At 38.3% G+C, this 26,462-nt stretch overlaps 1 protein-coding gene across 1 annotated transcript; it reads left to right on the forward strand.

The window, feature by feature from the left end:
• The first annotated feature begins 2,499 nt into the window (after positions 1-2,499).
• Positions 2,500-6,699, forward strand: LOC146579040 (uncharacterized). The gene is made up of 5 exons (XM_085267883.1): positions 2,500-2,538; positions 3,105-4,142; positions 4,236-4,389; positions 5,744-5,835; positions 6,029-6,699. The coding sequence occupies exons 1-5, from the start codon at positions 2,500-2,502 to the stop codon at positions 6,344-6,346; spliced, it is 1,641 nt and encodes a 546-aa protein (XP_085124009.1). The 3' UTR covers positions 6,347-6,699.
• The last annotated feature ends 19,763 nt before the right edge of the window (positions 6,700-26,462 follow it).

Here is a 26,462-nt window from a genome sequence, read left to right on the forward strand (position 1 = left end):
CAACACACGCCTGCTGCCTTAACTAACGTCTTTGTGAATAAAACGACCACGGTCCAGTTTAAAATAATTGCTGCACAGCTGCCATGAGGTGTATTTTGAAAAATAACAAAACAAAAAACGATATACGCACTCGATTTCACTCAAGTCTTCATATTGACCTGTTTTAAATTTGCCACCGAACTAACATATGTAAAAAAAATAATAATAATATCAGTGTGCATCCTTGAGTTAGTAGAAATTAGTTGAAAAGCATATAGATAACCTTTTTTCTTTTTTTTTCTTTTTTCTTTTTTTTTTACAGAACATAGGACCTTCTGACTGCTAATTTGAACTCCACAAGGTAAGATCAAATTAGTAACGATTAGGTTTAACTTGTCACATAATTTGTCTGTTTAAGGTGCCACAACATGAGATGGATGTGTAAGATATGTAGCTTTGAGTCAGAGAAGAGGTTGGGATTGTTAAAACACTACAGACTAAAGCATGGAAATGGTGGTCGCAGCCAGTCAGTCCCTTGTCTTCACACTGATTGCCCTTGCTCGTTTAAAACATTTAATGCCCTTAAGACCCATTTGTCTCGACACCATGTGAAGATGGTCACACAAAGTGGACCTCTTTCATTTACTTGTCTACTTTGCTGCTCTGTTTTTTTTTAATTCAGAGAAGCAGTATTTTGAGCATCTTAACAACCACTTAAGGAAGTTTGAAGTAGTTGCATGTGTCTTCAAAGACTGCAACTTCAGTACAAATATTTATTCCACCTTTGCTACACATAGACACAGAAAACACCAGTCACACACCCTTGAGGATTTTAAAACTGAAGTATTAAAAAGCAAACCTAATGAACCCATGTTTGCTCAGGATGAGACCTATGTGGAAGAGAGCTTAGAGCTTTGGGATGGGGAACCACAGGAGTTGTCTCAAGATATAAAAGAGAAATTTGGCCATCTATTTTTAAAGTTAGAAAGCATGTTCAATGTCCCAAACAAATGCATTGATGAAATAGTAGATGAGCTTCAGTTTATATCCACCTCTGCATCTGGTCCACTTTTAAGAGATGTGGTGGTGTCCACCTTGAAAAGCCATAACTGTGATCTGGATCCAGCCATTATCTCAGATTTAGTGAAAAATCTTTGTGAGACACACCCTATAAGTACTGCCTTGGGGACAGGTGGCCCTTTCACAACTTATTACAAGAGAAGAGAATTTATGAAGAAGCATTTTTCAGTTGTTGAACCAGAAGAACACATACTTGATAAAAAAAAGGGCAAAACCTTCCAGTATGTCCCAATATTGCCCTCCTTGGTGCAGGTCCTAAGTAAGTCTTTTCAAGAAAACACATTTGAAGGTGAAAAAAAAACTGAAAATGACTTTAAGTACCAGACATTTCGTGATGGATCTCACTATCAAAACAACAAGTTTTTCTCTGTAGAGGAGAACAGAGTGAGTCTCATCCTGTACATTGATGACTTTGAGGTATGTAATCCTCTTGGGACATCTCGAAAAAAGCACAAAGTCACAGCTGTCTATTGGGTGTTGGGAAACATTCCGGTGCAATTACGTTCCACATTGACATCAATCTACCTTGCAATTCTGTGTAAGGCTGAAGACACCAAGCAGTTTGGATTCCAGCGAGTTTTAGAGCCACTGTTAACAGATATCCAAAGCTTGGAGAAAGATGGTCTTTTTGTTCCAGCGTTAGGGAAAGCCATTAAAGGGACTGTGGTCAGTGTGGTGGCAGATAATTTGGGGGCGCACTCTGTGGCAGGATTTGTCGAAAGCTTTGCAGGGTCATACATCTGCCGGTTTTGTGTTGGGGAGCAATCCAAGTTTCAGTCCAATGAAGTGAGATCTGGGTCTTTTCATCAAAGAACCAAAGATCAACATACACTGCATGTACAGACAGCTGTGTCTAGTCCAGATCACCCTCATTGTTATGGTGTAAAAAAACAGTGTGCATTGTCAGAAAAACTTGAGCATTTTCATGTTACATCTGGTTACCCTCCAGATGTTTTACATGATCTGCTGGAGGGTATTGTTCCAGTGGAACTGGCTTTGGCATTTGATAACTTGATCAAGAAAAAATATTTTTCTCTCATGGAACTGAATGATGCCATTTCCAATTTCCCATACAAGTGGAGTGATAAAACAAATCGCCCTCATCTCATTCCTGCTAACTTTTCGACTCGAAAATCAGTAGGGGGCAACGCACATGAAAATTGGTGCTTATTACGTCTTTTGCCTCTGATTATAGGTTTAAAAGTACCCCAACAAGAGCCTGTATGGCAGATGCTGATGACACTGAAAGACATTGTGGACCTTGTCATGTCTCGAGCCCATACTGAAGAAAGCATTTGCTATCTTGACAGCATCATTTCAGAACACCGAAGCAGATTCCTTGATGTTTTCCCCCAACATAAGCTCATTCCCAAGCACCATTTCCTTGAGCACTATCCTCAGCTCATTCGGGAATTTGGCCCCCTAGCTGCCCTCTGGACAATGAGATTCGAGGCCAAACACAGCTTTTTCAAGAAGGTGGTAAGACACACTGGTTGTTTCAGGAATATTTTGCTGTCTCTTGCAAATAAGCACCAGCTCATGGTTGCATATCATCAATCACATTCTGTCAAACCATCACTTGCGGTCACAAAAACAACAGAGGTCTCTTTAGATGTGCTTAAGGATGATCTAAAAGACCTGGTGAAATGCAGATTCCCTGCTGTTACAGCTGTGCATGTTGCCAATAATGTGTGCAGTTTAGGCACCAACTATGCAGTGGGAATGTTGTTGTGTTGTGGTTCCACTGCAGGACTGCCTGACTTTTCTGAAGTGTTACAGATAATGGTGATTTGTAACAAACTGACTTTTTTCGTGAGACAACAAAATACATGGTACAATGAACACCTGAGGAGTTATGAGCTGGAGAACACAGGGAGTGTGCAGTTACTTGAGCAAAGAGAGCTTAAAGATTTTTATCCTTTGGCTTCATACACCCTTGCAGGAAGACGCCTGACAACTTTAAAGCACCACATTTGCCTATCTTTTTGAAATGTGAGGAGAGAAGCTTGTGAATAAATGTCTGTATTTCTCTTCTGTTGTTGCAGCTTCTTCCTGTTGATATGGCACCCTCAGCGAAACTGCGGATAATTTTTGGGGAGGATGATGTCCACAAACTACTTTTACCTGCAGGCATCCCAAGCACACTTCAGGACCTCAATGATGTTCTTCGAGAGACATTTGATATTACAGGACCATTCACTGTTATGTACCAGGACATGGATTTCGATGGTCAGTTCTTCACTTTGACCTCGATTGAGGAAGTACAAGATAAAGCTAACCTCAAAGTAGTAAAAACTGAACCAGTAATTTTGAGTCTCACTACTGTGGACATGTCAGAAGTCGAATCTCCAGTTCCACTATCTAAAGAAGCAAGCTCCTCCTCATCTGTATGCGACACAATCCTGTTGTCCTCCCCAGATGAGAGTGGACCATCCTACAGGTCTAAGCCATGGCCATTTAAGTTTGAAATACCAGACTTCTCTTATGATATAGACCTTGCACTGGAAGCAGGAAAGCAAGCTTATGAAAATGATGGCACACTTTTGAACAACCCAAGCGTAACTAGTAGCATTCTTGAGAAGCTTGCAGAGACTATATTTGGCTTCACAGCATATCCAACTGGTGTCCAGATTTTAGCTGTTGCTGAAGCCTTGGTAGCAAAATACCCATGCCTCAAAGAGCCAGGTTCTTTTAATGGCCTATATGGTTGGCAACAGAGGATAAAGTATAAAATGGGCAACTACAGGGCAAAGTTAAGAGGTCGCCAATTAGCCATTCCAGAGCTCGAGGTGAACACACTGAAGAGACGATGCTCCAGTGAAGAGGGTTCACTTAAAGGCTTTAAAAGGGCCAAAAAAGCTGAAGTCAACTATCTGCCACCACTGCCATTCGGTGAGACTGAGGAAACCTTAGAGATGGATAGACTAGATTTGCTGAAGGAAATGAAGAAGAAGAACAATGAGAGGGCAATTAATGAGAAAATGGAGAAGTCTTTCGCTATGAGAAGAAAAGAGGTTGTCAAGGATTGCCCCGCAATCCAAGACCTCTTAGAGAGGTGGCCTTCTCTGTTCTGTGAAAATCAGGTAAATCCAGTTCTTGTTCATGCAGCAACTAAGTGTATGTGAGATCTCATGAGTCATCTTTGACATGATTTTGTGTTTTATCTCTCATTTCAGATCAAAGAGGAGTTTAAGCGAATAACCACAATTCATCTGGAGCGAACGTTTTTGTCCAGATTGGACAGGTACACCACCAAACTCCTGGAGATATTTCGAAGGAAGGGCGGGACTGCAGGGACCAAAATAAAACCAATGTTGGACTCACTCAATAATTTTAAATTATTTTAATTACATAATCTAATGGAAAAGATGAGGTCATACACACTGAGAATTTATCACTCTTATTTAAAGGACAAGTTGACAAGTTTGTTATTTTAAACTTAAAGCTTTGTTTTCAGATTGTTTATGATGAAATCGAACGATTTTGATTGAAATTTGGACACATGCTGCTGGCCGGAGCTTTTTTGGTTTCTGTGGTAGCACACCCCCACCTCCACAATGGCTTCATACAAAGACGTGAAACTCACCGAGTGGTCAGGGGTGTTCACTGATATGTTCACACACAAATCGTTGCAAAAATGCTTTCCAACAGGTGTTTTACCATTTGTTGTAAAACTGGACCTATTTTTTCAAACGCCTTACACCTGTACATTCTTCCGCCGAGAGCTTGAATAATAGAATGGAATAGCGGCGGACTAATACCGTACATCACAGCACATCTAATACAAGTCAATGGAGTTGGACAAAAACTACAATAAAAACCAGTTGGAAAGTATCTTTTGCAGCAATTTTTGTGTGAACATATCAGTGAACACTTCTGATCACTCGGTGAGTTTCACGTCTTTGTAAACGACAGTTTTATGCATTTTAGGAAGGATTGTTCCAGTGCACCTATGAAGCCATTGTGGAGGTGGGGATGTGCTACCACAGAAACCAAAAAAGCTCGGGCCAGCAGCATGTGTCCAAATTTCAATCAAAATCGTTCGATTTCATCATAAACTGAAAACAGGGCTTTAAGTGTAAAATACTGAACTTGTCCTTTATTCTGATCAGTGTCTGTGTTGGCTGAAACTGTTCTCCTGATCCTGACACTGTGGCCACAATTAACAATTTATGCACATGATTGTCTCTACAAGTGTATACAAACCTGTCATCTCTCCCTTAATATGCGCTCAAAAGCAGAGAAATTTACAGAATTTTCAAAGTGACCCTCTGAGTGCAGCGAGATCCCTTCCTGCTGCCCATAGACTCCAATACAATTATTTCCCAAAATATTACTCTTGTGTGTGGGAATTCCTGTCCTTGACTGGTTAATATTGTGATAGGAGGTACTGATATGTTGCAAAAAATTCATTTGCATGTCCAGTGATGAGGCAGAAAACTTTCCTCACTGGGCAGAGACAGTTTCTGGACCCACAGATTATGACATGCACTGGACTCTTGTCTTAACACACATCGTTGAGAAATTCATGTTAAGTTGTACACTTCACAACGTTAGAATGTAGCTGCAGGCTTACATTCTCCATGGGTAACTTTCTGTTTACATCTGTATGTGCTGTTATGTATGTATGTTACATATGTTATGTTGTGTATTTTCTGCAATAAATTTTCTTTTTGGGTTTAATAGCATCATGTCGATGGCAGAAGGGACATTATCATTCGTTGCTTAGTTGAGTATCTTGGAGAGAGTGGAGAGGAGCTGATCAAAGACCATCAGGTATCTGATGATCATAATGACTGTATTAAAATTGTCTAACCTTATAATCTGGTCTTCACTTGTGATGATATATTGAAGGTCAAAGATTCTCTACCTCTTTTTTATTTTTACATTTTTTTTTCTCTTAACCTTTTCTTTTACTTGGAATCTATTCTAGTTATTTCTAATTGTGGTTTGTTTGTTTTCACAGGAGGACGTCAGCCAAGAAGCATTGAAAGAGGACTGCAGTAATCACATGATGAAGATCATCGTAATCCATCCCAATGTGGCACAGGAAAACCAAGATCCTGTGAACGTGTCGGTCATCATTGAGGGGACAGAAATTCTGGAGGACTGCGGAAGTGTGACAAACGCTTGCCTCCTGCTCATGGGTGTCATCTATGCTGTCAACTTAAGTTACCCACTGAAACTGAAATATACGTTTGAGGTATTTCAGAAGCTGTTTCTTGAGCTTGACATCCTTAAAATGTCACCAAAGGTCCAGTCTCTCCACAAGAAACTTTTAGTGTGAGTGTTCCAGTGTTATTTGTGCTTTTGTCCAGCACAATTAATTTGTTTGCATTTTGTCTGTTTTCTGACAGTAATTTCAAATGTTGCTCAGTTTTATACAAGTTCTTTCTGTCCTGAACGTTCTGAGAATGTCTGCAAAGGTAGTGATTGCAACTGTTAATGGACAGAGTTGATGTATGTGTTCTGAAAGTTGATTAGAAGAAAGGGGACAGTGCACACTGAGTTTTTGAATAGCATGTTGTTGTTTTTTTGTATATGTGTATATGCTCTGTTTTGAAATTTGCGATCAAGAAGTTCTATGGCCATGTTTTTTGTGGTTATAATGTTATGTAGATATTTTAAATATATCTATGCCATTTCAACTGTGAAATAAAAGTGTCTCTTAAGCTGCAAATATTTGTTTTAGAAAATATTGATTTATTATTTAATAGAATAATAAGAATATTTATTCAATTCGATTAATATTAACTAGTACATTCATAATAAATATTACTTAATAATTACATAGAATATAACAAAGAAAAGATGAGTAAGAAACACAAAGAAATATCAGCAATGTTCACTTGGGTTTTGTAATTGGATGCAATGGTATTCTGAGTAAAAGTTACAACCTGTAGATGAGTATTGCCAGTGCAATTTACTTGTGTATTTCACATAAAAAATAGATGGTTCTAGTAAGTAAATATTACTTAGAAATAGCCCGAGTAAAGATTACAAGCACTTTCTGTGTGGAAAAAGTTGCCTAGCTTTTTTTAAGTAAATGTCACTCCAATTTTTTTTCAGTGTAGAGCACTTTGAAAACAGCAACCAATGAAGTACAAGAAAAAAGAAATAAATACAAAAAGGTAGCCCATTTGTGTTGTTAGTGGGGTTTTTTAGAGTCAGAACTGAGCATTCTTTAATGTTGTCTGTACCAGAACTTATCAAATCATGTCATCTGACATACTTAAATTACTCTTGAAAAAGGTTTTAAATTGGTAAAAGAAAAATTATATTTTTCTTTGCCAAATCTTAAGGGAATGATTGAATGGGTGAAACACATGCTGATTGGCAAGGTGAACAACTGGACTCTGAATAATTCAGTTACTTGAGTTTATTTACAGGGACACTACCTGCTATATACAGCATTGAGCAGGCTCTGAATCCAAGGAAAGGGGAATACATTCAAACTCCACTTCTTGATAGCCAGTCACTCACATGCCCCCATTTGCACCCCACACCAAAATACACTCATGAATCACTCTAATACAATATATCCAGAGGAAACAGGGAAAGATCCAGGAAGGTTTGGACAAAGGTTAAAACTCCACAGAAACACGACAACTAAAACACAATTAACTTGAGAGAGCCGGGGCTGCACTGACTAGAATAGTAGAACGATCCAGCAATGAGTACCATAGAGCCTCCACCTTAAGTAGTAGCTGGAGACACACAGAAGATGTGCAGCAGGTGAGTAAACTGGGCACAGGTGCATTGGCCAAAGGCCAAAACCCACAAATGAGTAAGGCAGAGAGGAGAGAGAGGAGAAACAAACACACACACACCAGAAAACAGCAAGAAGCACGGATTGGAAACCGGAGAGGACCATTACAGAGATATGTAACAAAATAAGTCCTGACTTATTTAGAATCCAAAGATTCTAAAGAATGAATTTTATGAATGAATGAATGAATTTTTTATGAATTCATTTCGTTTCAGGAAATGAATTCATAAAAAGGGAAGAATCAATCAATTCATTTTATTCACACAGCACACATACATGACAGATATGTACTGGACACAGTGCCATCATGATATTACATATCTTTGTTGCAACAGTTTACTTGATGCATTTACCTGGATGAAGAAACTGTATGCAGAGGATACAAAACTCAAACAGAAACAATTACAAATATGTCCCATCCTTTCATTACAATTAGACATATTTATGTTGTTAGTTGCTACTTTACAAAGACAGCCCTGAAATGCAGAATTTAAATATAATGGCCATTTAGTCTATGTATCATCTTTTAAGGAGTTGGACAATTAAAAAAAAAACTATATGAAAACTATCATATCACTACACAAATACACAATATATTTAAAGAAAAGACAAAATATCCTACAAATTCTACAGAGACTGCTAAGAAAGCCTTAAAATCACCTTAACAACAGCTACTACAACTAACCCCAATGAAGTGCAAGAAAACATAAATACTTTTTTTAAAGAGCCAATTTGTGTTGTAAATGATTTTTAGACTCCAACTAAACATTGTTTAACTTTGTCCATACCAAAACTTATCAAATCATTACATTTAACATGATTAACATTGTATTCATAAATGTGTTAAATTTAAACAAAAACAAAAACTTGTGTCATTTTGAATTACCCTATTAGATGTCGACTTTACCCAGACACCACTTAAACACACTATTGAAATCTGATTGGAATTCAACCAATTTATCATCTATTAAAGACCTAAGAATTAAGTAATACAAGGACAAATTCTACAGAGACCACTACGAAATCTTTTCAAACACCCTAATAACAAATTACAACACCTGTTAAAATTCTGGGAAAGACTTTACAACCCAAACATTTCAACATGAACCTCTATTACAAATCAATATTGTAAAAAAAAGAAGAATATCTTATATATTTTGACTACTGCAGTATTGAATGTAGCTGGATGGTGACAGAAATATAATTAGGCCTGTTGTCTGGATCGTCCCAGACTACAGATTCATATTTTCCTTCAAGCAACATGAGAGTTTCCCTATCTTGTGCAGATACAGCAGAGGTAACACCAAACTGCTGGGAAGATTAAACCAGTATGTACTAAGTTGCACTGCACACTTCACAGTGCTGCTTAGCACAGGTGAGTTGTTCATAGCTATATAACCAAAGACCCCCAGAAACCACAACCAAACAACACAGGTTATAGTCACGATGTTGTAGAAAGCTCTCAGTTTTGACTGGTTTTGCTTCTCCTTTTCACCACCTGGCCCTGAGTGAATCAGAACCCAGAGTACAGAGAGACTGCAGAAAGATATGATTATTAAACACAAAACTAAAAAGCAAAACAACAATATGGTATTATTGTTAAGTGCATATGTAGCTGTAACAAGTGCCATTCCAAGGCACAGCAACCAAGTACAGCTAATGCTAATGTTTCTGATCCTGGCCCCACGGGCATTTCTTAATCCCAGGTAAATGATGGGGTGAACAACAGCCAAGTAACGGTCTATACAGGTCAGGACATGAAAAATAATCTCTCCATAGTAAGTAAACAAACAAGCAAAAGACCCCACTGTTTGAATCACTGTCTGAGACGTGTATATGCCACCATACTCGATAAAAATCCCCAAAACCCAAATCAGCTCCATGGCAGCCACGTGGTAGGTGCAGATGTCAGAGTGGCTTGCTGTGTTGAAGGAGCATTTCTGCTGCCATTGTTGGCGACCAAGATAAAGGACAAGGCTGCACAGAGGGAGGAGGAGGATGATTCTCAATGCAGAGACGCAAGTGTTTATGTATAAGGTGATTGTGGTGCAGTTGTAGATCAGAAGATTGTTGGAGGTGACATTGGAGGAGTTGGAAAACATTTCTGCTGCATATGTTGCAGGTCTTAGGAGTTAAAAGTAAAAAGAGACGCAGTGTTAGAATAAAAATTAAAGAAAAGAGTAAGTGAAAAAAGACTGAAACACACCTACGATAGATTACATTCTTATTGTTAAACAACTGCAGCAGATATTTTCAACCTCTCCTGATGAAAGGGATGGGTAACTACAGATACAGATAACTACAACTAAAAAGCCTGAGAATTTAAATATAAGGAAGCAAACCAAGTAATATTAGCAACAATGACAAAATCCTAACTGAAAAACTACAATCAGTTCAAATACAAATTGACTGAAAGTACTAATTGGAAAATGCTGTGTCAAAACTCAGGATTCCCTGAGATGAAATGTAGAGCACTTAAATACTTAATACTTAAAAATGATCAGTGACAATAAGACACAAGGTTTTTAGTAGTTTTATGGAGTTATAGCTACCTTTTGCATACATGTTGTGTTTGTTTTACCTTCATATTATCCAACCAAAATATAGACTGCACTGAATCTGACAACCATTAACATAAACTACAAGTTAACTTCTTGAATATGATCTAAAGGGAGTAATTTTTATTTCATTATGTTCCAAAACAAAATTCACTTTCATTTAAGTTGACTTAAATTACACATAAAAGTCTGAAAGTGTATTAGATTAGGAAACTGAACTGGTGAACTAAACAACATAAGTTACACTGTTATACTGGATTCAGTATCACTAATTATATTAACCAGTGTTTCTAAGAATTTGTTCATTTCTTTTATAAAAAAAAAAAAAAAATTGGTAAGAGCTGATAAGTTTGTAGTCCATTCAATTCCACCAAAAATATACCAACCTTTAAATATTCAAGGAGAAAAGGCTCTTTAAAAATACTTTACCTTGTTAGAAAAATGGTTTCTTCTTTACGTTTCTCTCCGATTGCTTTTTTCCTCTCTTTGAGAACTTACTGAGTGGCTTGGACTTGCACTTTATTTGAATTTATGGCACGTCCTTGTTTACAGAGCATGCATGAGTGGGGCTGTGAGTTCATTTCCATGCACATATTTTCTGATACTTTCACGGTAAATTTCAACAGGCAAATTTTTGCTGTCTTGCTGATAGAAGAAGATGTGTTTAATCATCAAGTGTCACATGACAAAACCAAGTTTATTTAATTTTATATGACTGTTTACAATATTCATCTTTTCTGGTTCAGTTAATCATACATTTAAACACATTAATTCAAGGATATAATTGCAACAATGTATTATTAAAATGCATGCAAACATTATCAGAATCAGAATCAGAAAGGGTTTTATTGCCAAATGTTGAGCAGGTTTACAACATTAGGAAATTGCTGCGGTGCTTCAGTGCAAACATACTGTCATAAATTAAATAGACATGAAAATAAAAATAAAAATAAAGAATTAAAAGTGCTAAGTAGATAGATATATACATGAGTGCAGGTGGTGATCAGTGCCAAACATGGAATGCTGCAGTGAACACAGTGTGGGGTCATGTGTTAGTGGTGGGAACAGTCATACGGTTATTGTTCATGTGTCCAACAGCAGAGGGGAAGAAACTACAGACATGATCTGAATACAGTATTCAAATCTTGTCATTCTACATATATGTTTACCCATAATTAACAGAGTATAATAAAAAATTTGACTTTTATGCAACTGATGTCAGAGCCTAAAGCGCCAGAACTCGTTTATCTAAAATCCACACAAATATGTATCTTAGACAAAAAAAAGCTGAATACATATAATTTAGAGTTTTTAAATGATGGCGTCATTTATTAAAGGTAAACGCTAATCAAACCTATGTCCTATGTGAAAAGGTAACTTCCTTCCCCCTCCCCCACACCACCGTTAAAACTTGAATCAGTTTCACCTTCCCAAAAAAGAATTAAATATTTAAATATATAGATTTTCATGTAAAAACATGTTATCTATCGGGGTGGCTGTAGCTCAGATGGCAGAGCAGGTCAGCCACTAATCAGAAGGTCAGTGTTTTGATCCCAGGCTGCCTCCTGGCTGCATGCCAAATATCCTTGGGCAAGATACTAACCCCATGTTTGCCTACTGGTGGTGGTCAGAGGGCCCAGTGGCGCCAGTGTCCGGCAGCCTCACCTCTGTCAGTGCGCCCCAGGGCAGCTGTGGTTACAATGTAGCTTGCCATCGCCAGTGTGTGAATGTGTGTGTGAATGTGTGTGTGAATGGGTGAATGACTGAATGTAGTGTGAAGCGCTTTGGGGTCCTTAGGGACTAGAAAAGCGCTATACAAATGCAGGCCATTTACCATTTTACCATTTATCTACTCTATAGCAGCAGCAATAGCATCTGGACTTTTCCGCTTTAAGACTATAGTAGTGCATATGCAATTTATCATCCTCAAGTTAACCCTCGCATTCACTTATTCTTATAAAAGCAACATGTGAGTTTTCCTGCCCTGTGTAGATAAAGGAGAGGCAAAATCAAATGACTTGGTAAGTTGAACCAGCTTACACTCATATCGACCACACACTTGATAGTGCGATTCAGCTCAGGGTGTTGGTTCATCGTGATGCTAACAAGCAGCCCTACAAACCACAACCAGAACATGCCTAATATAGCTGTGATGGTGTAGAAAGCTCTCTGCTTTGTTTGGTTGACCAACTCCTTTCCTCTGACTCTGTCTCCTGGCCCTGAACGAATCAAAGCATAGAGAACAGACAGGCTGCAGAAAGATATGATTATTATTGACAAAACCAAAGTACAGAACAGCTGAATGGTGACGTAATTACGGATACAAAGAGCTTTAACTAAGGTCATTCCAAAGCTTAGCAGCCAAGCACATCCAATGCTGATGTTTCTCATCTTGACCCCACGGGCAGTTCTTAGACTCAGGTAGGTGATGGGGTGAACAACAGCCAGGTAACGCTCTGCACAGGTCAGGATGTGTAAGAATATCTCTGCATAGAAAGTTATGTAACGAACATATACTCCTGTCACTGCCATTAATGAGTGATTAGTGTGTGTGCCATATAAATAGAAGAAACTGCCCAAGATCCACATCAGCTCGATGACAACCATGTGATAAGTGATGATGTCGGCGTGACTTGCTGTTTTAAAGGAGCGCTGCTGCCTCCATCTTTGGTGAGCCAGGCAGAGGACCAAGGTGCAGAGAGGGAGGATGAGGGTGATTCTCAACGAAGTGAAGCCAATGTTCATATAAAAACGAACCGTCGAGCATTGGCCACCCAGAACATTGTTGTAGGCGGATGAAGAGTTAACAGACATATCTGCTGTTAGAGAGACGAATAACACAAGGAGGAGACAAAGAAAAGGGACAGTGAGATTAAAACAAATTTTAAACAAAATTGTACAAGTGTTATTCTAGTTATACTGTAACTCAGTCTGTGAAAAGGATCAGTATTTATCTTTTTCATCGTTCTTTTTTCTTTATGTCAACAAATTTTAAAATGACACATCAACCGGGTCACTGCTCATGGGGTGGACTGGCCAGTCAGCTGAGCAGTTTTGCATTCTTTTTCTAACTTTAATGCTCTTTTCGTTGTTGTTTTTAGCTGTCTAGTCAGTATCTTTGTATACTTTTCCTTTTCCTTTTTTTTTGTTATTTTCGGACTTCTTTTCGACACTCGACATGACCCCAAGGCTCACCTTGTGTAGTTGAGCCTTGGGGTCATGGCTCACCTGGTGTCCGGCTTTTCCGCAGGGCTCCCACGATCTTCCCCGAGGAAATACTCTGTGGGCACGGAAATCGAAGAACTCACAATAACAAGGTACGAGCTGCAAGCCTGCGTCAACCACCTGCATGAGTACAGAACTGCCTCCGTTCTGGCTTTTATGGAATCGTGGTTAAACAACAGCGACAAAGACAGCACGCTGCACATTGATGGCTTTTCACCACCTCTTCGTATGGACAGAGACCGCGAACGAACCGGGAAGCAACATGGGGGCGGCGATTGTCTGTATGTAAGCAACAGCTGGTGCTCTACAGTCACTGTGAGGGAGAAGCTGTGCACTACAGACATCGTGCTTCTGGCTGTTTCCCTGCACCCCTACTACCTCTCCAGAGAATCCCCACAGCTTATCATCATCTTGGTTTACATCCACCCCAGAGCTGATGCAACTAAAGCCACAGAGTACTTCACCAACACTCTGTACAAACTGGAACAATGATCACCGGACTCTCCCAAGTTTATCCTGGGTAATTTCAACCACTGTTCCCCTGACAAGTCACTTAAGGGATACCAACAGTGTGTTTCATGCAGCACACGTCAAGGGAAGACTCTGGATAAATGCCATGGCTCTGTACCAGATGCATTTAAAGCCCTACCCCTCCCCCCTCTCGGCTCAGCAGACTACCACACCATCCTCCTGGCCCCTGCCCTGCTTACACCGCAGTCATCAAGAAGATTAAAAAGGTCACCAAAAACATCAAGCAGTGGACAGAGGAAAGTATCCTCACCCTACAAGGATGTAGGGTGAGTCGAAGACACTGACTGGGACAGCCTTCTTTCTCCCTCTGATGACATCGACGAACAAGTCGACACAGTGACATTAAACATCTCCTTCTGTGTTGACAACATTATCCCCTCAAAACAGTCTCCATCTACCCCAACAACAAACCCTGGATCATCAAGGAGCTCAAGGAAATCCTTAATAAAAAAAGAGGATTTTCTTCACTGGCTCTGCACTGGATAAAAAGGAGGTCAACAGGGAGGTCAAGAGGGCCATAAAAACTGCTAAACTGGACTACAAAGACACAGTTGAAAAAAAGATTCACCACAGTGGACCTCCACTCAGCCTGGCAGGGCCTCAAAACCATGGCCTCTGTGAATACTGTGGTCACCACTCCGAGAACCATCCAGGTGGAGGGCAGCAACCCCTCCTCCCTCCCTGACGACCTCAACGCTTTGTACACCAGGGTTGAGACAGACAACATCACACAGCTTGAGGAGTCCCGATCCTCACTCAAACCTGACCAGGGAGAGGAGCTCACCCGGCCCTGACAACATCAGCAGTTGAGTTCTGAGGCACTTTGCAGGGCAACTAGGAACTGTGTTCCTGACTCTATTTCAACACTCAATTGACAGTCACACTGTCCCCCAGCTTTGGAAACACTTCACAGTCATCCCCAAAAGAAACAACCCAAAGTCTCTGAATGATCTTCGTCCTGTGGCCCTCACCTCCCTGGCGATGAAGGCCACGGAGAAGATCATAAAACAGCACATCGTAAGAGCAACTGGCCCCTGATGGATACACTCCAGTTTGCTTACTGTGCACGCAGAGGTTTTCGATGATGCAAAAATCTTCATCTTGGACTCCATCCACAAACATCTGGAGCTCCCTGACTCCTCTGCCAGACTTCGGTTTGCTGATTTATCATCAGCGTTCAACACTCTGCAGCCTCATATCCTGGCCACTAAACTTTCCTCCCGATTAAACCTGGATGATCAGCTGAGGATACTGAACTTTTTGACCAACAGGACTCAGCAAGTTCAGGTCACCAACTCTCTTTCTGGTCTCCGTTCCACCTCCACTGGCTCCCCCCAGGGCTGTGTGCTCTCCCCCCTGCTCTTCATCCTCTACACAGATGACTGCAGATCCACGCAGCCCAACTGTCACCTGGTTAAATATGCTGACGACACAGTTCTCCTGTCACTGCTGTCAGGCCCCTCACAACACCACGGGGCTTCAGGAGTTTGTAGAGTGGTGTGACAGCTCCAAACTTGAACTGAACATGAGCAAAACCAAAGAGATGGTGCTGACCTTCTCCAGTAGGCAGAGGGATCTGGCTGCTTCAGTCACCACCACCATCCACGGGAAGCCAGTGGAGGTAGTTGAGGAGTACAAATACCTGGGAACCATCATGAAATTCTCTGCCAGCACTGAGGAGCTTTTCAGGTGCCACCAATAGCTATACCTCCTTAGGAAACTCAACTCCTTTGGAGTCAGCACAGCCATCAGGGTGGCTGTAGCTCAGGAGGTAGAGCTGGTCACCTACTGATCGGAAGGTTGGTCGATCCCTGGCTCCTCCAGTCTGCATGTCAAGTATCCTTGGGCAAGATACTAACCCGAACTTGCTCTCCGATGCATCCATCGGAATGTGTATAAATGTCGCTAGAAAGCACTATATATAGATAAAGTGCTTGTGAGAATGGGTGTGATTGGGTGAATGAGGCATGTTGTATAGAGCGCTTTGAGTACTCCGTGAGAGAAAGCGCTATATAAGAATCAGTCCATTTACCATCATGATGACTTTTTACTATGCCTTCCTGGAAAGCATCATGACCTTCTCCATCACCTGCTGGTTCCACTCCCTCAGCCTTCAGAACAAGAACAGACTGCAGCACACTGCATCAGTGTGCTCTAAAATCATTGGCCTGCCTGTCAGAACTCTGGCACAGGTTTTCAGCCAACAGGCCCTTAGACAGGCAGCCAAAATCATCTATGACCCCTCTCACATTCTTCACCCTGCATTTCTATGGCTTCCCTCTGGGCGATGCCTCCGCTGCATTTCCTGCAGGACTGAGAGGAGGAGACCCACCTTTGTCCCCAAAGCCACCCTGCTTTTTAGCTCCAGCCGATAAGACTATTTCCCACACCAGAAACAGAAACTACTCTCTTCTTATACTACTGATACTTTATTCACTTTTATTCACTTACAGTTATGTATTCACCTTTCAGTCACTTTAATTTTAAAACTGTGTAATTTTGAAACTGTGTATATACTGTATATTCTGTGTATTTATGATCTCACTCTTATTGCCTGTTCTTATTGTCCTTATCTTCAATGTCATGCTGCTCTGTTCTATCTTGGGGATAAATAAAGTCTTTCTGATTCTGGTTCAATTCACACTTTGCACGTTCCTGCAGGTGGTTCTGTGTAAAAGCTTTGAAGAAAAAAAAAACAGATGAGTTTAGTGTCACAAACTATTAAATTAACCTTAAGATGAATCTCTGCTCTCTTTTAAGAGTAAACCTAAATTAAACTGGACAGCATCAGTAGGGACAGGTCAAAGTCAGTCATGAATGGAACTGGGACACCTAAACAAATCTTACTGGCAGTTTAAAGCAACAACAACAAAAAATCTGTCAGGAAGACTATGGAGTTATTCCATCCTATGCTGCTGCAACTGATAATAAGTAAATGGTTTTGCCAATACATATACTTTGTTCATCTTCCTTCATGCTGCAGAACAGTTGTGTTTGCAGTATTTTAGCATATAGCTAACATTACAGAAGAGAAGCAAACTGTTTTTTTTAAGTGGCTGAAAATTTAAACTGCAGTGTTTAAAACAGCCCGACAAATATCAGCAAATACAAACTGAATCTCAGTCCTAGATAAATGTGAAGTCACTTTATGTTCCAGGGGTAAATAAACACACAATAAACAGAGTTAATATGTCATATGTGGTCCTCTATAAAAAAAAAAAAAAGAAGTGTTATTTAGGTTATCTGAGTTATTGAGAATGTCCGCTGACATCTATAGCCTGATAAGACTTTGGCTGCTGTGGCATGTTTCTTGTCTTATCTGCCACAAATAATTCTTTAACTTTTTTAACAACTGAGCCTTTGCCTCAATTGCCTTAATTAGAAGGCATTGTATGTATAACATGATGAATCTTTGAACCTAGAACCACTTAAGTCCAATTTAAGTGAGACAGGACAGTAGAAGCACTCTGAACAGAAATGCATGGGGAATTTTTGAAACATTTCTACATAACATAAATATTACAAAGAATGGTTGTTGAAAGATAAAAGAAAAACTGACATTAGTAGTTAACGAACTAAGCAAATCGAATTTCCACTTTTTAAATCTGTTGAAGATATTTTGTTATGCTGCTTGAATAAATAAACATTGCTTTTGGAAAAAAAACCAAAACAAGTTAAGTATTTGTGTGAAATGAGGACATTTAAAATATTACATTAAACATCACTTACCTTGTTAGTAGTGTCCTTTGCTCCAAAGTCAGTGAGTGCTGTTCAAAGCAGCTCTCCGCTGTGTCATCATGGTTGATGATGTTCATGTGTACAGCTGCAGAACTTTGTGGGTGTTTTGCATGAATATGTGGTGTTATGTGCGCTCATTTACGCCATAACTGCAATAAACATCAAATTATCGTTCACCATGTGGGTCAGAAAAGATTATATACATATTTTGCCTCTGTACAATCTCCAGTTTCTAAGTAACATTTTCCAGCCAAATTTGGGCTGTTTGATTCAAAAATTCAGAAAATTAAACTAGTTTGTATAATTAGCCTTGAGCTGGTATTTATTGTTTAATGCCAGAAACTAAAGTTTGAACTTTTAGTTAAATGTAAAAAATGAAAAAGTAATCCTCCTAAGAAGTGCTTTTTCTAAGCTTATCAGTGAACATAAGTGGCTCATTTCCATATAAATAGCTGTGCTGCATTCTATCAATTCAAAACATTTGTCAGTATTCAAATTTCCCACTACAGGTGTTCATTTAAGTAAAACACCATTAATGCACCATTAATGCAGTAAGAGTGAACACAGGGGAAATAACTTCTCGTTTACATGAGCCATAATTTTAGTACCCAGTTGTGATTATTAATAGCAGGATTAGTGAAATATTGAACTAGTTTTTGTATATAAATATACAAATGATGAATTACAGAAAACAGTAATGGTAGTATTTGTAATTTTTGACATATTTCTGTTATTTCTGATCAAATAATTAAACATTTTGGTGCCATGAATGCCTTTACATTTTTTTTTTATCTGTCTGACCATCCCATGTTTTCTTTGCTGTTTTCTTTTCTTTCTTTTAAATACTTTCCCGTACGTTCTCATTCCAGCACCAAGTCTTCTTATTCTCTTTCCTCAGTCCAAAGGATACACCAAACATTTTCTTCGCCGTTACCTTTGGTACTAAAGCTGCACTTTTTTAGTCATCTTTCTGTCTTAACTCCTTCCTTAAAAAGAAGCACTCTCAACAATGGACATCTGTGTGATTCACTCATATATATTATGTCAAGAGAGGTGGGATTTAAAGAGACTGAGGTCTTCCCATCTTACCTCCCTTTACAACTGAGAGAGTAAAAGGACTCTGATAGGTTAGTAGCTTGAACCTATTCGCTGGAACGTTGAAGACAATATAATTACACCGCAAGCAAGACACGAAGTAGGCAAAGTTCTTCATGTTTCTCGTGCACGGGAGAGAACCGGACAGACGCCGTTCCTTCGCTTGACCCCAGTTGCTCTCGTCTGTTCCCCCGTAACACTGCTCTTTTATTGAGGTTATATGAATATGCATAGGGTCATTAACATATAATGTCTACATACACACAAAGAGTACCTTGCCTGTGTGTGTGTGTGTGTGTGTGTGTGTGTGTGTGTGTGTGTGTGTGTGTGTGTGTGTGTGTGTGTGTAGGGTACTGCTGATCAAAGGGTCCTATAACATGAAAGCACAAAAGCAAACATCCTTGGTCAGGAAGAGGGTAGTCTCACCCTAGATGCTTCACCCTAGATAACACGGTGAGGAAGTCCAGCAGTTAAAGCACTTAGACTAAAACAGACATAACTACGTTAATCCTACCATAAAACAATAAGACAAGGTACGACCTCTCTCGTGCTCCCAAAGTGCTCTCTAATGCACACAAAGTTTGCAGACTATCACTACACAATTGATTATACACCTCTAAGCATATATGGTTAAATATCTCTAAGCATAAATGACAATCAACAATACAAAACCTAACAGACTCAACATCCAGCCTTTCATGCTAAAAGTGATCAAGTGCTAAAAAAGAATTAATCTTTATGTAAGTTTCCTAATATAGTCCCAATCAAAGGTTTATGACCACTTGAAAAAAGGCAAAAAAAAAAATCATATTTTGCCTGGTTGGATCTTAACAAGGTTCCAGGTAAAGCTTCCACATCAAACAAGAAGAAATATGGGTGAGACAAAAAATCTTTTAAGCATGCAATTTATTGAAAACAACACGTAAACTGAAAAAGGCGACAGAAGAAATGTTGTGCAGTTAATGGTTCAGAGATTTCATTAATAAATATATTTAATTAAAAAAGCATCACACCCCAAAATTATGAATAATAAATAAATCAAACTATATAGAACCAACTAACATTTTGTTTATTAATCTGAAAACCATGAAATTTTATGATTCAGTTGAATATAAAATTGCACAGATAATGTATAACGCACAACATAACTTAATTTGCCGCAGTACTCAGAAGCTGTTAAAGTCAGAGAGAGTCAATATGACTTAAGGGGATCAGATTTCTTTAAAAAAAAAAAACAAGATAAGGACAAACATAAAGCAGAGATGTGTTTCTGTTAGAGGAGATATGTTATCTATGTCAAGCACCATAGATAACATATTGGAATGTGTCACTATTGAAATTCATGTTGAAAAAGCTAACAATATAATTATAAGCTGCATCTATAGGACACCAGGTTCATGCCTTGAGATATTCAATGAAAAACTTGCTGCTATGTTTAGCAACCTAAATGATAAAAAAGTGCAAATAATTTGTGGTGATTTTAATATAGATTTGCTAAACCCAAATGGACATCAGAAAACAACAGATTTCATAAATACAATGTATAGTAACTCCCTTTTCCCTGTAATTATAAAACCAAGTAGAATAACAATTGATACAGCTACATTGATAGATAATATATTCACAAATAAAATTGACCATGAAATAGTAGGTGGACTTCTTATAACTGATATAAGCGATCATCTTCCTGTTTTTGCAATTTTTCAAAATTATTTTGGGATTAAAACTAAACAAAAGAATCAAATATTTGATATGATACGACATAGAACAACAAGAGCCATTGCTGCCCTCCAGGTGGACTTAAAGGAACACAATTGGAATGAGGTTTTTGCAAATGAAGATTCAAATAGTGCGTATGATGCATTCTTATCAACTGTAATTTCACTATATGAAAAACATTGTCCTTTAATGAAAATCACTAGAAAGCATCACAGATCAAATAAGCCATGGATCACAAAGGGGATAGAAGATGCATGTAAAAAGAAAAATAATCTATATAAGAGATTCATAAAACAGAGGACAAAAGATGCTGAAATAAAGTACAAGTTATATAAAAATAGATTAGTAAATATTATAAGAACAAGTAAGAAAGAATATTACCACAAATTATTGGAGCAAAGTAGAAGTAACACACAAGAAACATGGAGGATATTAAACAGTCTAATCAAAAAGGGCTCAAAAAATAAGAATTATCCAGATTATTTTAAAAAAGATAAAGATATTGTGCTTGATAAAACTAAAGACATTGCAAATGAATTTAATGATTTCTTTGTAAATGTTGGCTTTAATTTAGCAAAAGAAATTCCAGAGTCAAGAAATAATAACGACCTAAATAAACATATTACTCAGAATGTGTCCTCCATGTTTATTGGTGCTGTAACTCATAGAGAAATAATTAACATTGTGAAGACATTTAAAAATAAAAAGTCCACTGACTGTTTTGGTATTGACATGATATTAGTTAAAAGTATTATAGAATATATAGTGCAACCTTTCGCATACATTTGTAATCTGTCCTTTCAAACTGGTGTGTTTCCCTCACAAATGAAAATAGCAAAAGTTATTCCAATCCATAAAAACGGAGAGAGATGTCAGTTTACCAATTATAGGCCAATATCACTACTCCCACAGTTCTCAAAAATTTTAGAAAAGTTATTTGTTAATAGACTTGATAAATATATTGAGAAGCATAATCTCCTAAGTGATAACCAATATGGCTTTAGAGTGAAAAGGTCCACTTCAATGGCAGTGATGGAACTTGTTGAAGGGATATCTAATGCAATAGATAATAAGGAATATACTGTTGGAGTTTTTATAGACTTAAAAAAGGCGTTTGATACAATTGATCATTCTATATTAATGAATAAACTAGAGAGATATGGCATAAGAGGGATAGCATACAAGTGGATGAAAAGTTACCTGGATGAAAGATATCAATATGTCGAATTCAATAATGTAAAATCTAAGCAGTTGAAGGTAACTTGTGGTGTTCCTCAGGGCTCTGTGCTGGGCCCTAAATTATTTATATTATATATAAATGACATATGTAGTGTTTCCAAACTGTTAAAATGTGTATTGTTTGCTGATGATACCACTCTGTACTGCTCAGGTAAAAACTTAGAACAGCTTCTGACTACAGCGGAAAAGGAGTTAAATATATTAAAAAACTGGTTTGATGTAAATAAGTTATCATTAAATATAAAGAAAACAAAATTGATTATTTTTGGCACTAGACAAGTGAAAAATGTATCTAAAATAAGGGTTAATGGAATTGAAATTGAAAGAGTGTACGAAAATAAATTTCTTGGAGCGATAATTGATGATAAGCTGAGTTGGAAGTCTCATATAAACCACGTGAAAACAAAAATGTCAAAAACCATTGCTATTCTCTATAAAACAAAGCATGTCCTGAACAAAAAATCATTATACACACTTTATTGTACTCTGTTGCTTCCATATATGACTTACTGTCTGGAGATATGGGGTAATGCATATAAAACGAACACTCTTCATATTTTCAAGTTACAAAAAAGAGCTATAAGAATTATAAACCAATCAAACTATATAGAACCAACTAACATTTTGTTTATTAATCTGAATACCCTGAAATTTTATGATTTAGTTGAATATAAAATGGCACAGATAATGTATAAAGCACAAAATAACTTGCTTTGCCCCAGTACTCAGAAGCTGTTCAAAGTCAGAGAGAGTCAATATGACTTAAGGGGAACAGATTTCTTTAAGAAAAACAAGATGAGGACAAATATAAAGCAGAGATGTGTTTCTGTTAGAGGAGTTAACCTGTGGAATAGTTATGACAGTGATTTAAAAAGGTGTAGTTCATTTTCCTTGTTTAAAAACATGTTTAAAAATAGAGTATTAGAAATATATATATATCAAGAATGAAAAGAACAAAAAGGAGAAAAAAAACAACCTCTTGATTCTTTACTTTGATGTAGTTACTTATCTAAGGTGGAAAGTTTTTTTTTTCTTTGTTTTGTTTGTTTGTTTTGTTTGGTTTTTGCTTTGTTTTATTATTTTCTTCAAGCCCTGTGTACAGGAGCTGCATACAAAAAGATATTTTGTGAAAAGGGTTGGCGTAATAAGCAAATGCTTCAGCCAATACCTTTTGATTAGCCTTGTCTCATGCTTTCTTTCTTTATGGTAGATTTTTGTTCTGTTTTCACTGTTTTTTGTTTTTTTTTCTCACTGTTTTCACTGAGATTTGAATTTGAATGCTAATCAATAAAATCAAATCAAATCAAGGAGTTAACTCGTGCAATAGTTATGACAGTGATTTTAAAAAGGTTTTAAAAAAAGTTTTAAAATAGAGTATTAGAAAAAATGTGTTTATTATGCCAACCCTTTTAACAAAGGATCTTTTAGCATGCGGCTCATGTACATAGGACTCGAAGCAAAGAATAAAACAAAACACAGCAAAGAAACAAACAAAAAACAAAACAAAAAACTTTTCACCTTAAATAAGTAACTACATTAAATTAAATTTCTATAAATGATGAGCTGCAAGTATGACAAATCTTCTTTGTGTAACACAGCATTGTGCTTGCCAGTTTTGATACAAACATAATAACCTTAATCCACCAAAGATGCAGAGATCCAACGTTTTTAGATCAAATTAATATCAATTAACTCAAAAAAATCCTTTGGAAAAGAGTAGAATTCTTGGAACCGAGTTTAATTCACTGAATCATATGAATAGCATGAAAGTACATACAGAGAATAGCAAGACGATACATAGGAAAGGAAACTAAAGCAAAACCAGAGACAGACAGAAAAAAGCAGAGGAAACAAAGTGCTGGGGTGTCTTCTGGTCCCCGAGTATATAGGGACCAGTAACCTCGCCCCTGCTGCTTGTTTCATCTTGTTCTCTCTATAAACTTCACAAGATGCTCGGTTGAACTTTCCCTCCTCTGAGGTAAACTTTTATTAAACTCTTAATAAACAGTCATGAGTCTCTACTTCTCACCTTCCGGTGTTACACTCTCAAAACTCCGGGTGGAACACACAGGTAAATGCAATTCCCATTGCTACATCCCTTTTCTTTTACAAAGACAATGAACTATTCATAAATTGAGAACTCAGTTTGCAGCTGGAACAAAAATTAGACATGACATTTCTTTGTTAGACACAATTTTCTTGAAAAATAAAAAATTCTTTCTTCCACTTACTTTTTTACCTTTCTTTCTATTTTCCTTTAGTATTACTTTTATTCATTTTTTCTGTTTTGTTTCACTTTCCCTTATTTTTGTCTTTTCTTTTTTTCTTTTTTTTTCTTTTTTTTTCTCCAAACAAGTAGACAGATCACAAAGCCATAACTCAAAATATTATCTCAGATGTTTTGCTCTGTTCTCTAACCCGTAAACAAATCACAACATATAACTCAAAATGTCGTCACAGATGTTTTTTTTTTCTTTTGTTTTTCCTCTCACAGTGTATAACTCACAGATTACTCCTTAATTGCATACATAGTCCTTCAGATATCCAGGTTGTTGTACTACCCGTCCTGACCTGGTAGTGCTGTTTTGTGTGTTCTCTTTGCTCTGTGTCGGCACAGTAATGTTCTGTCCCACAAGCTGGAGATGTGCTGACATGTCTTTTTTGACCTCCACAGCTCGCCTCAGATGGCAACGATTCCTTCTGAGGACTCTGCCATTGTCCAACTCCACATCATAGGATCTGTTTCCCAGAGTGTTACACACTCTAGCCTTGGTCCATAAGTTGTGTGGTTCAAAAGGTTGGACTCGCACCAAGTCCCCTGGGTTTAATGTGTCCATGTCCTTCGCCATCTTGTTGTAGTACTTTGTTTGTCTCTCTCTGTTTTTCATCAGTGCTAACTTGTTGTCAGTCACTTTGGGTTGCAACAATCTGTCTCCTATTGGGAGGAGTGTCCTCGTCCTCCTGCTTAACAGTCTCTGTGCAGGGCTGGTAGTTAAACCTTGGGTTGGGGTGTTTCTGTGGTCCAATAAGGCCAAATATGGATCCTGTCCAGCCAATTTCGCCTTTTTCATGAGTCGTTTGGCAGTTTTAACGGCAGACTCAGCTTTGCCGTTGCTCTGCGGATAGCCAGGTGATGAGGGATGGTGTCGAAATTCCCATTTCTGGCTGAAGTTGGCAAACTCTGTTGAGCTGTACTGGGGCCCGTTGTCAGAAAAAACAATATTTGGGATTCCCTGACGTGCGAAATGAGCCTTTAGTTTCCTAATCACAGTACTCGACTTGGTATCAGGTAGATAATCTATCTCCCAAAAGTTGGAGTAATAATCAACAGTTATTAGGTAGTCCCTACCCTCAAAGTTGAATAAATCTGTCCCAACTTTGGTCCATGGTCTAGTGGTCGGCTCGTGTGGTTTTAGTGTCTCTTTCTGTTGTTTTGCATCCACAGACCGACATACGTCAGATGTAGCGATGTACTTTTTGATGTGGTCGTTCATACCGTGCCAGTAGATGCAGTCTCCTGAGGCACCCTTCTGTGCCGATGTGTGTTGAGTGAATTCGCTGGGTTATATCTGCCTGCAGTGCTTCTGGAATCACCACTCTCTCTCCCTTGAAGACCAATCCATCCTGTATGCTCAGTTCATCCTGCAAAGATTGGAACTGGGTTATTTCAACAGGTACATCTTTCTTACAGGCTGGCCACCCCTTTTGTATTGTTTTTATCAGCATTTGTAGTGTGTGGTCGGTTCTTGTCCCTGCTCGTATTCTGTGCATGCTTTCTGTTGAAACAGGTACATAGTCCACCATGTTGACACATTCTGTCTCCAACTCCGTCTGGCTTTTGATGCTGTCCTGCAGGTAGGCCCTACTCAGCGTATCAGCAAGTAGCATGTCGCGGCCTGGAACATATTGATTGATTGATTGATTGATTGATTGGTAATTTATTTCAACATGTGAACAATATACAAGTACATTTAGAAAAGAAATAAGAGAGAAAAAAAATACTATACAAATTACATACAAAAAAACATTCTGATTAATTTACATGTTGAAAGGGAGTGGGAAGAAGTATACACTTATTTAATCCCACCCCTGTCCCATATGTTATGGTTATATCATATTTTTGCAGCCTTAATAGCATCCTTTGCAGTCTCTTAGGTGCATGCAACAGTGGCTTTTTAATAATGTTCTCGAGTGGCTTGTGGTCTGATTGCACTCTCATAAGACGACCATATGTATATTGGTGGAATTTCTCCATCCCAAACACAATAGCTAAACATTCCTTTTCAATTTGTGCATAACCTCTTTCAGTGAGCGTCAGTGCACGACTTGCAAATGCCACTGGCTTTCCATGTTGAGTCAGAGCTGCTCCCAGTCCTGTCTCGCTGGCATCACACTGCAGCGTCAGCTCTTCTTCAGGGCTGTAATATTTCAAAACTGGGACTTGAGTTAGTTTTTCTTTCAGTCTTTTAAATGCATCTTCCTGCACGTCTGTCCACTCCCATAGGCTGTCTCTGTGCGTTAGTTGTCTG

This window comes from Mchenga conophoros, linkage group LG3 (genome assembly GCF_057382185.1).
Source record: "Mchenga conophoros isolate Kocher_MC1m ecotype Shallow Benthic linkage group LG3, M_conophoros_male_GT1.1, whole genome shotgun sequence".
Lineage (NCBI taxonomy): Eukaryota > Metazoa > Chordata > Actinopteri > Cichliformes > Cichlidae > Mchenga > Mchenga conophoros.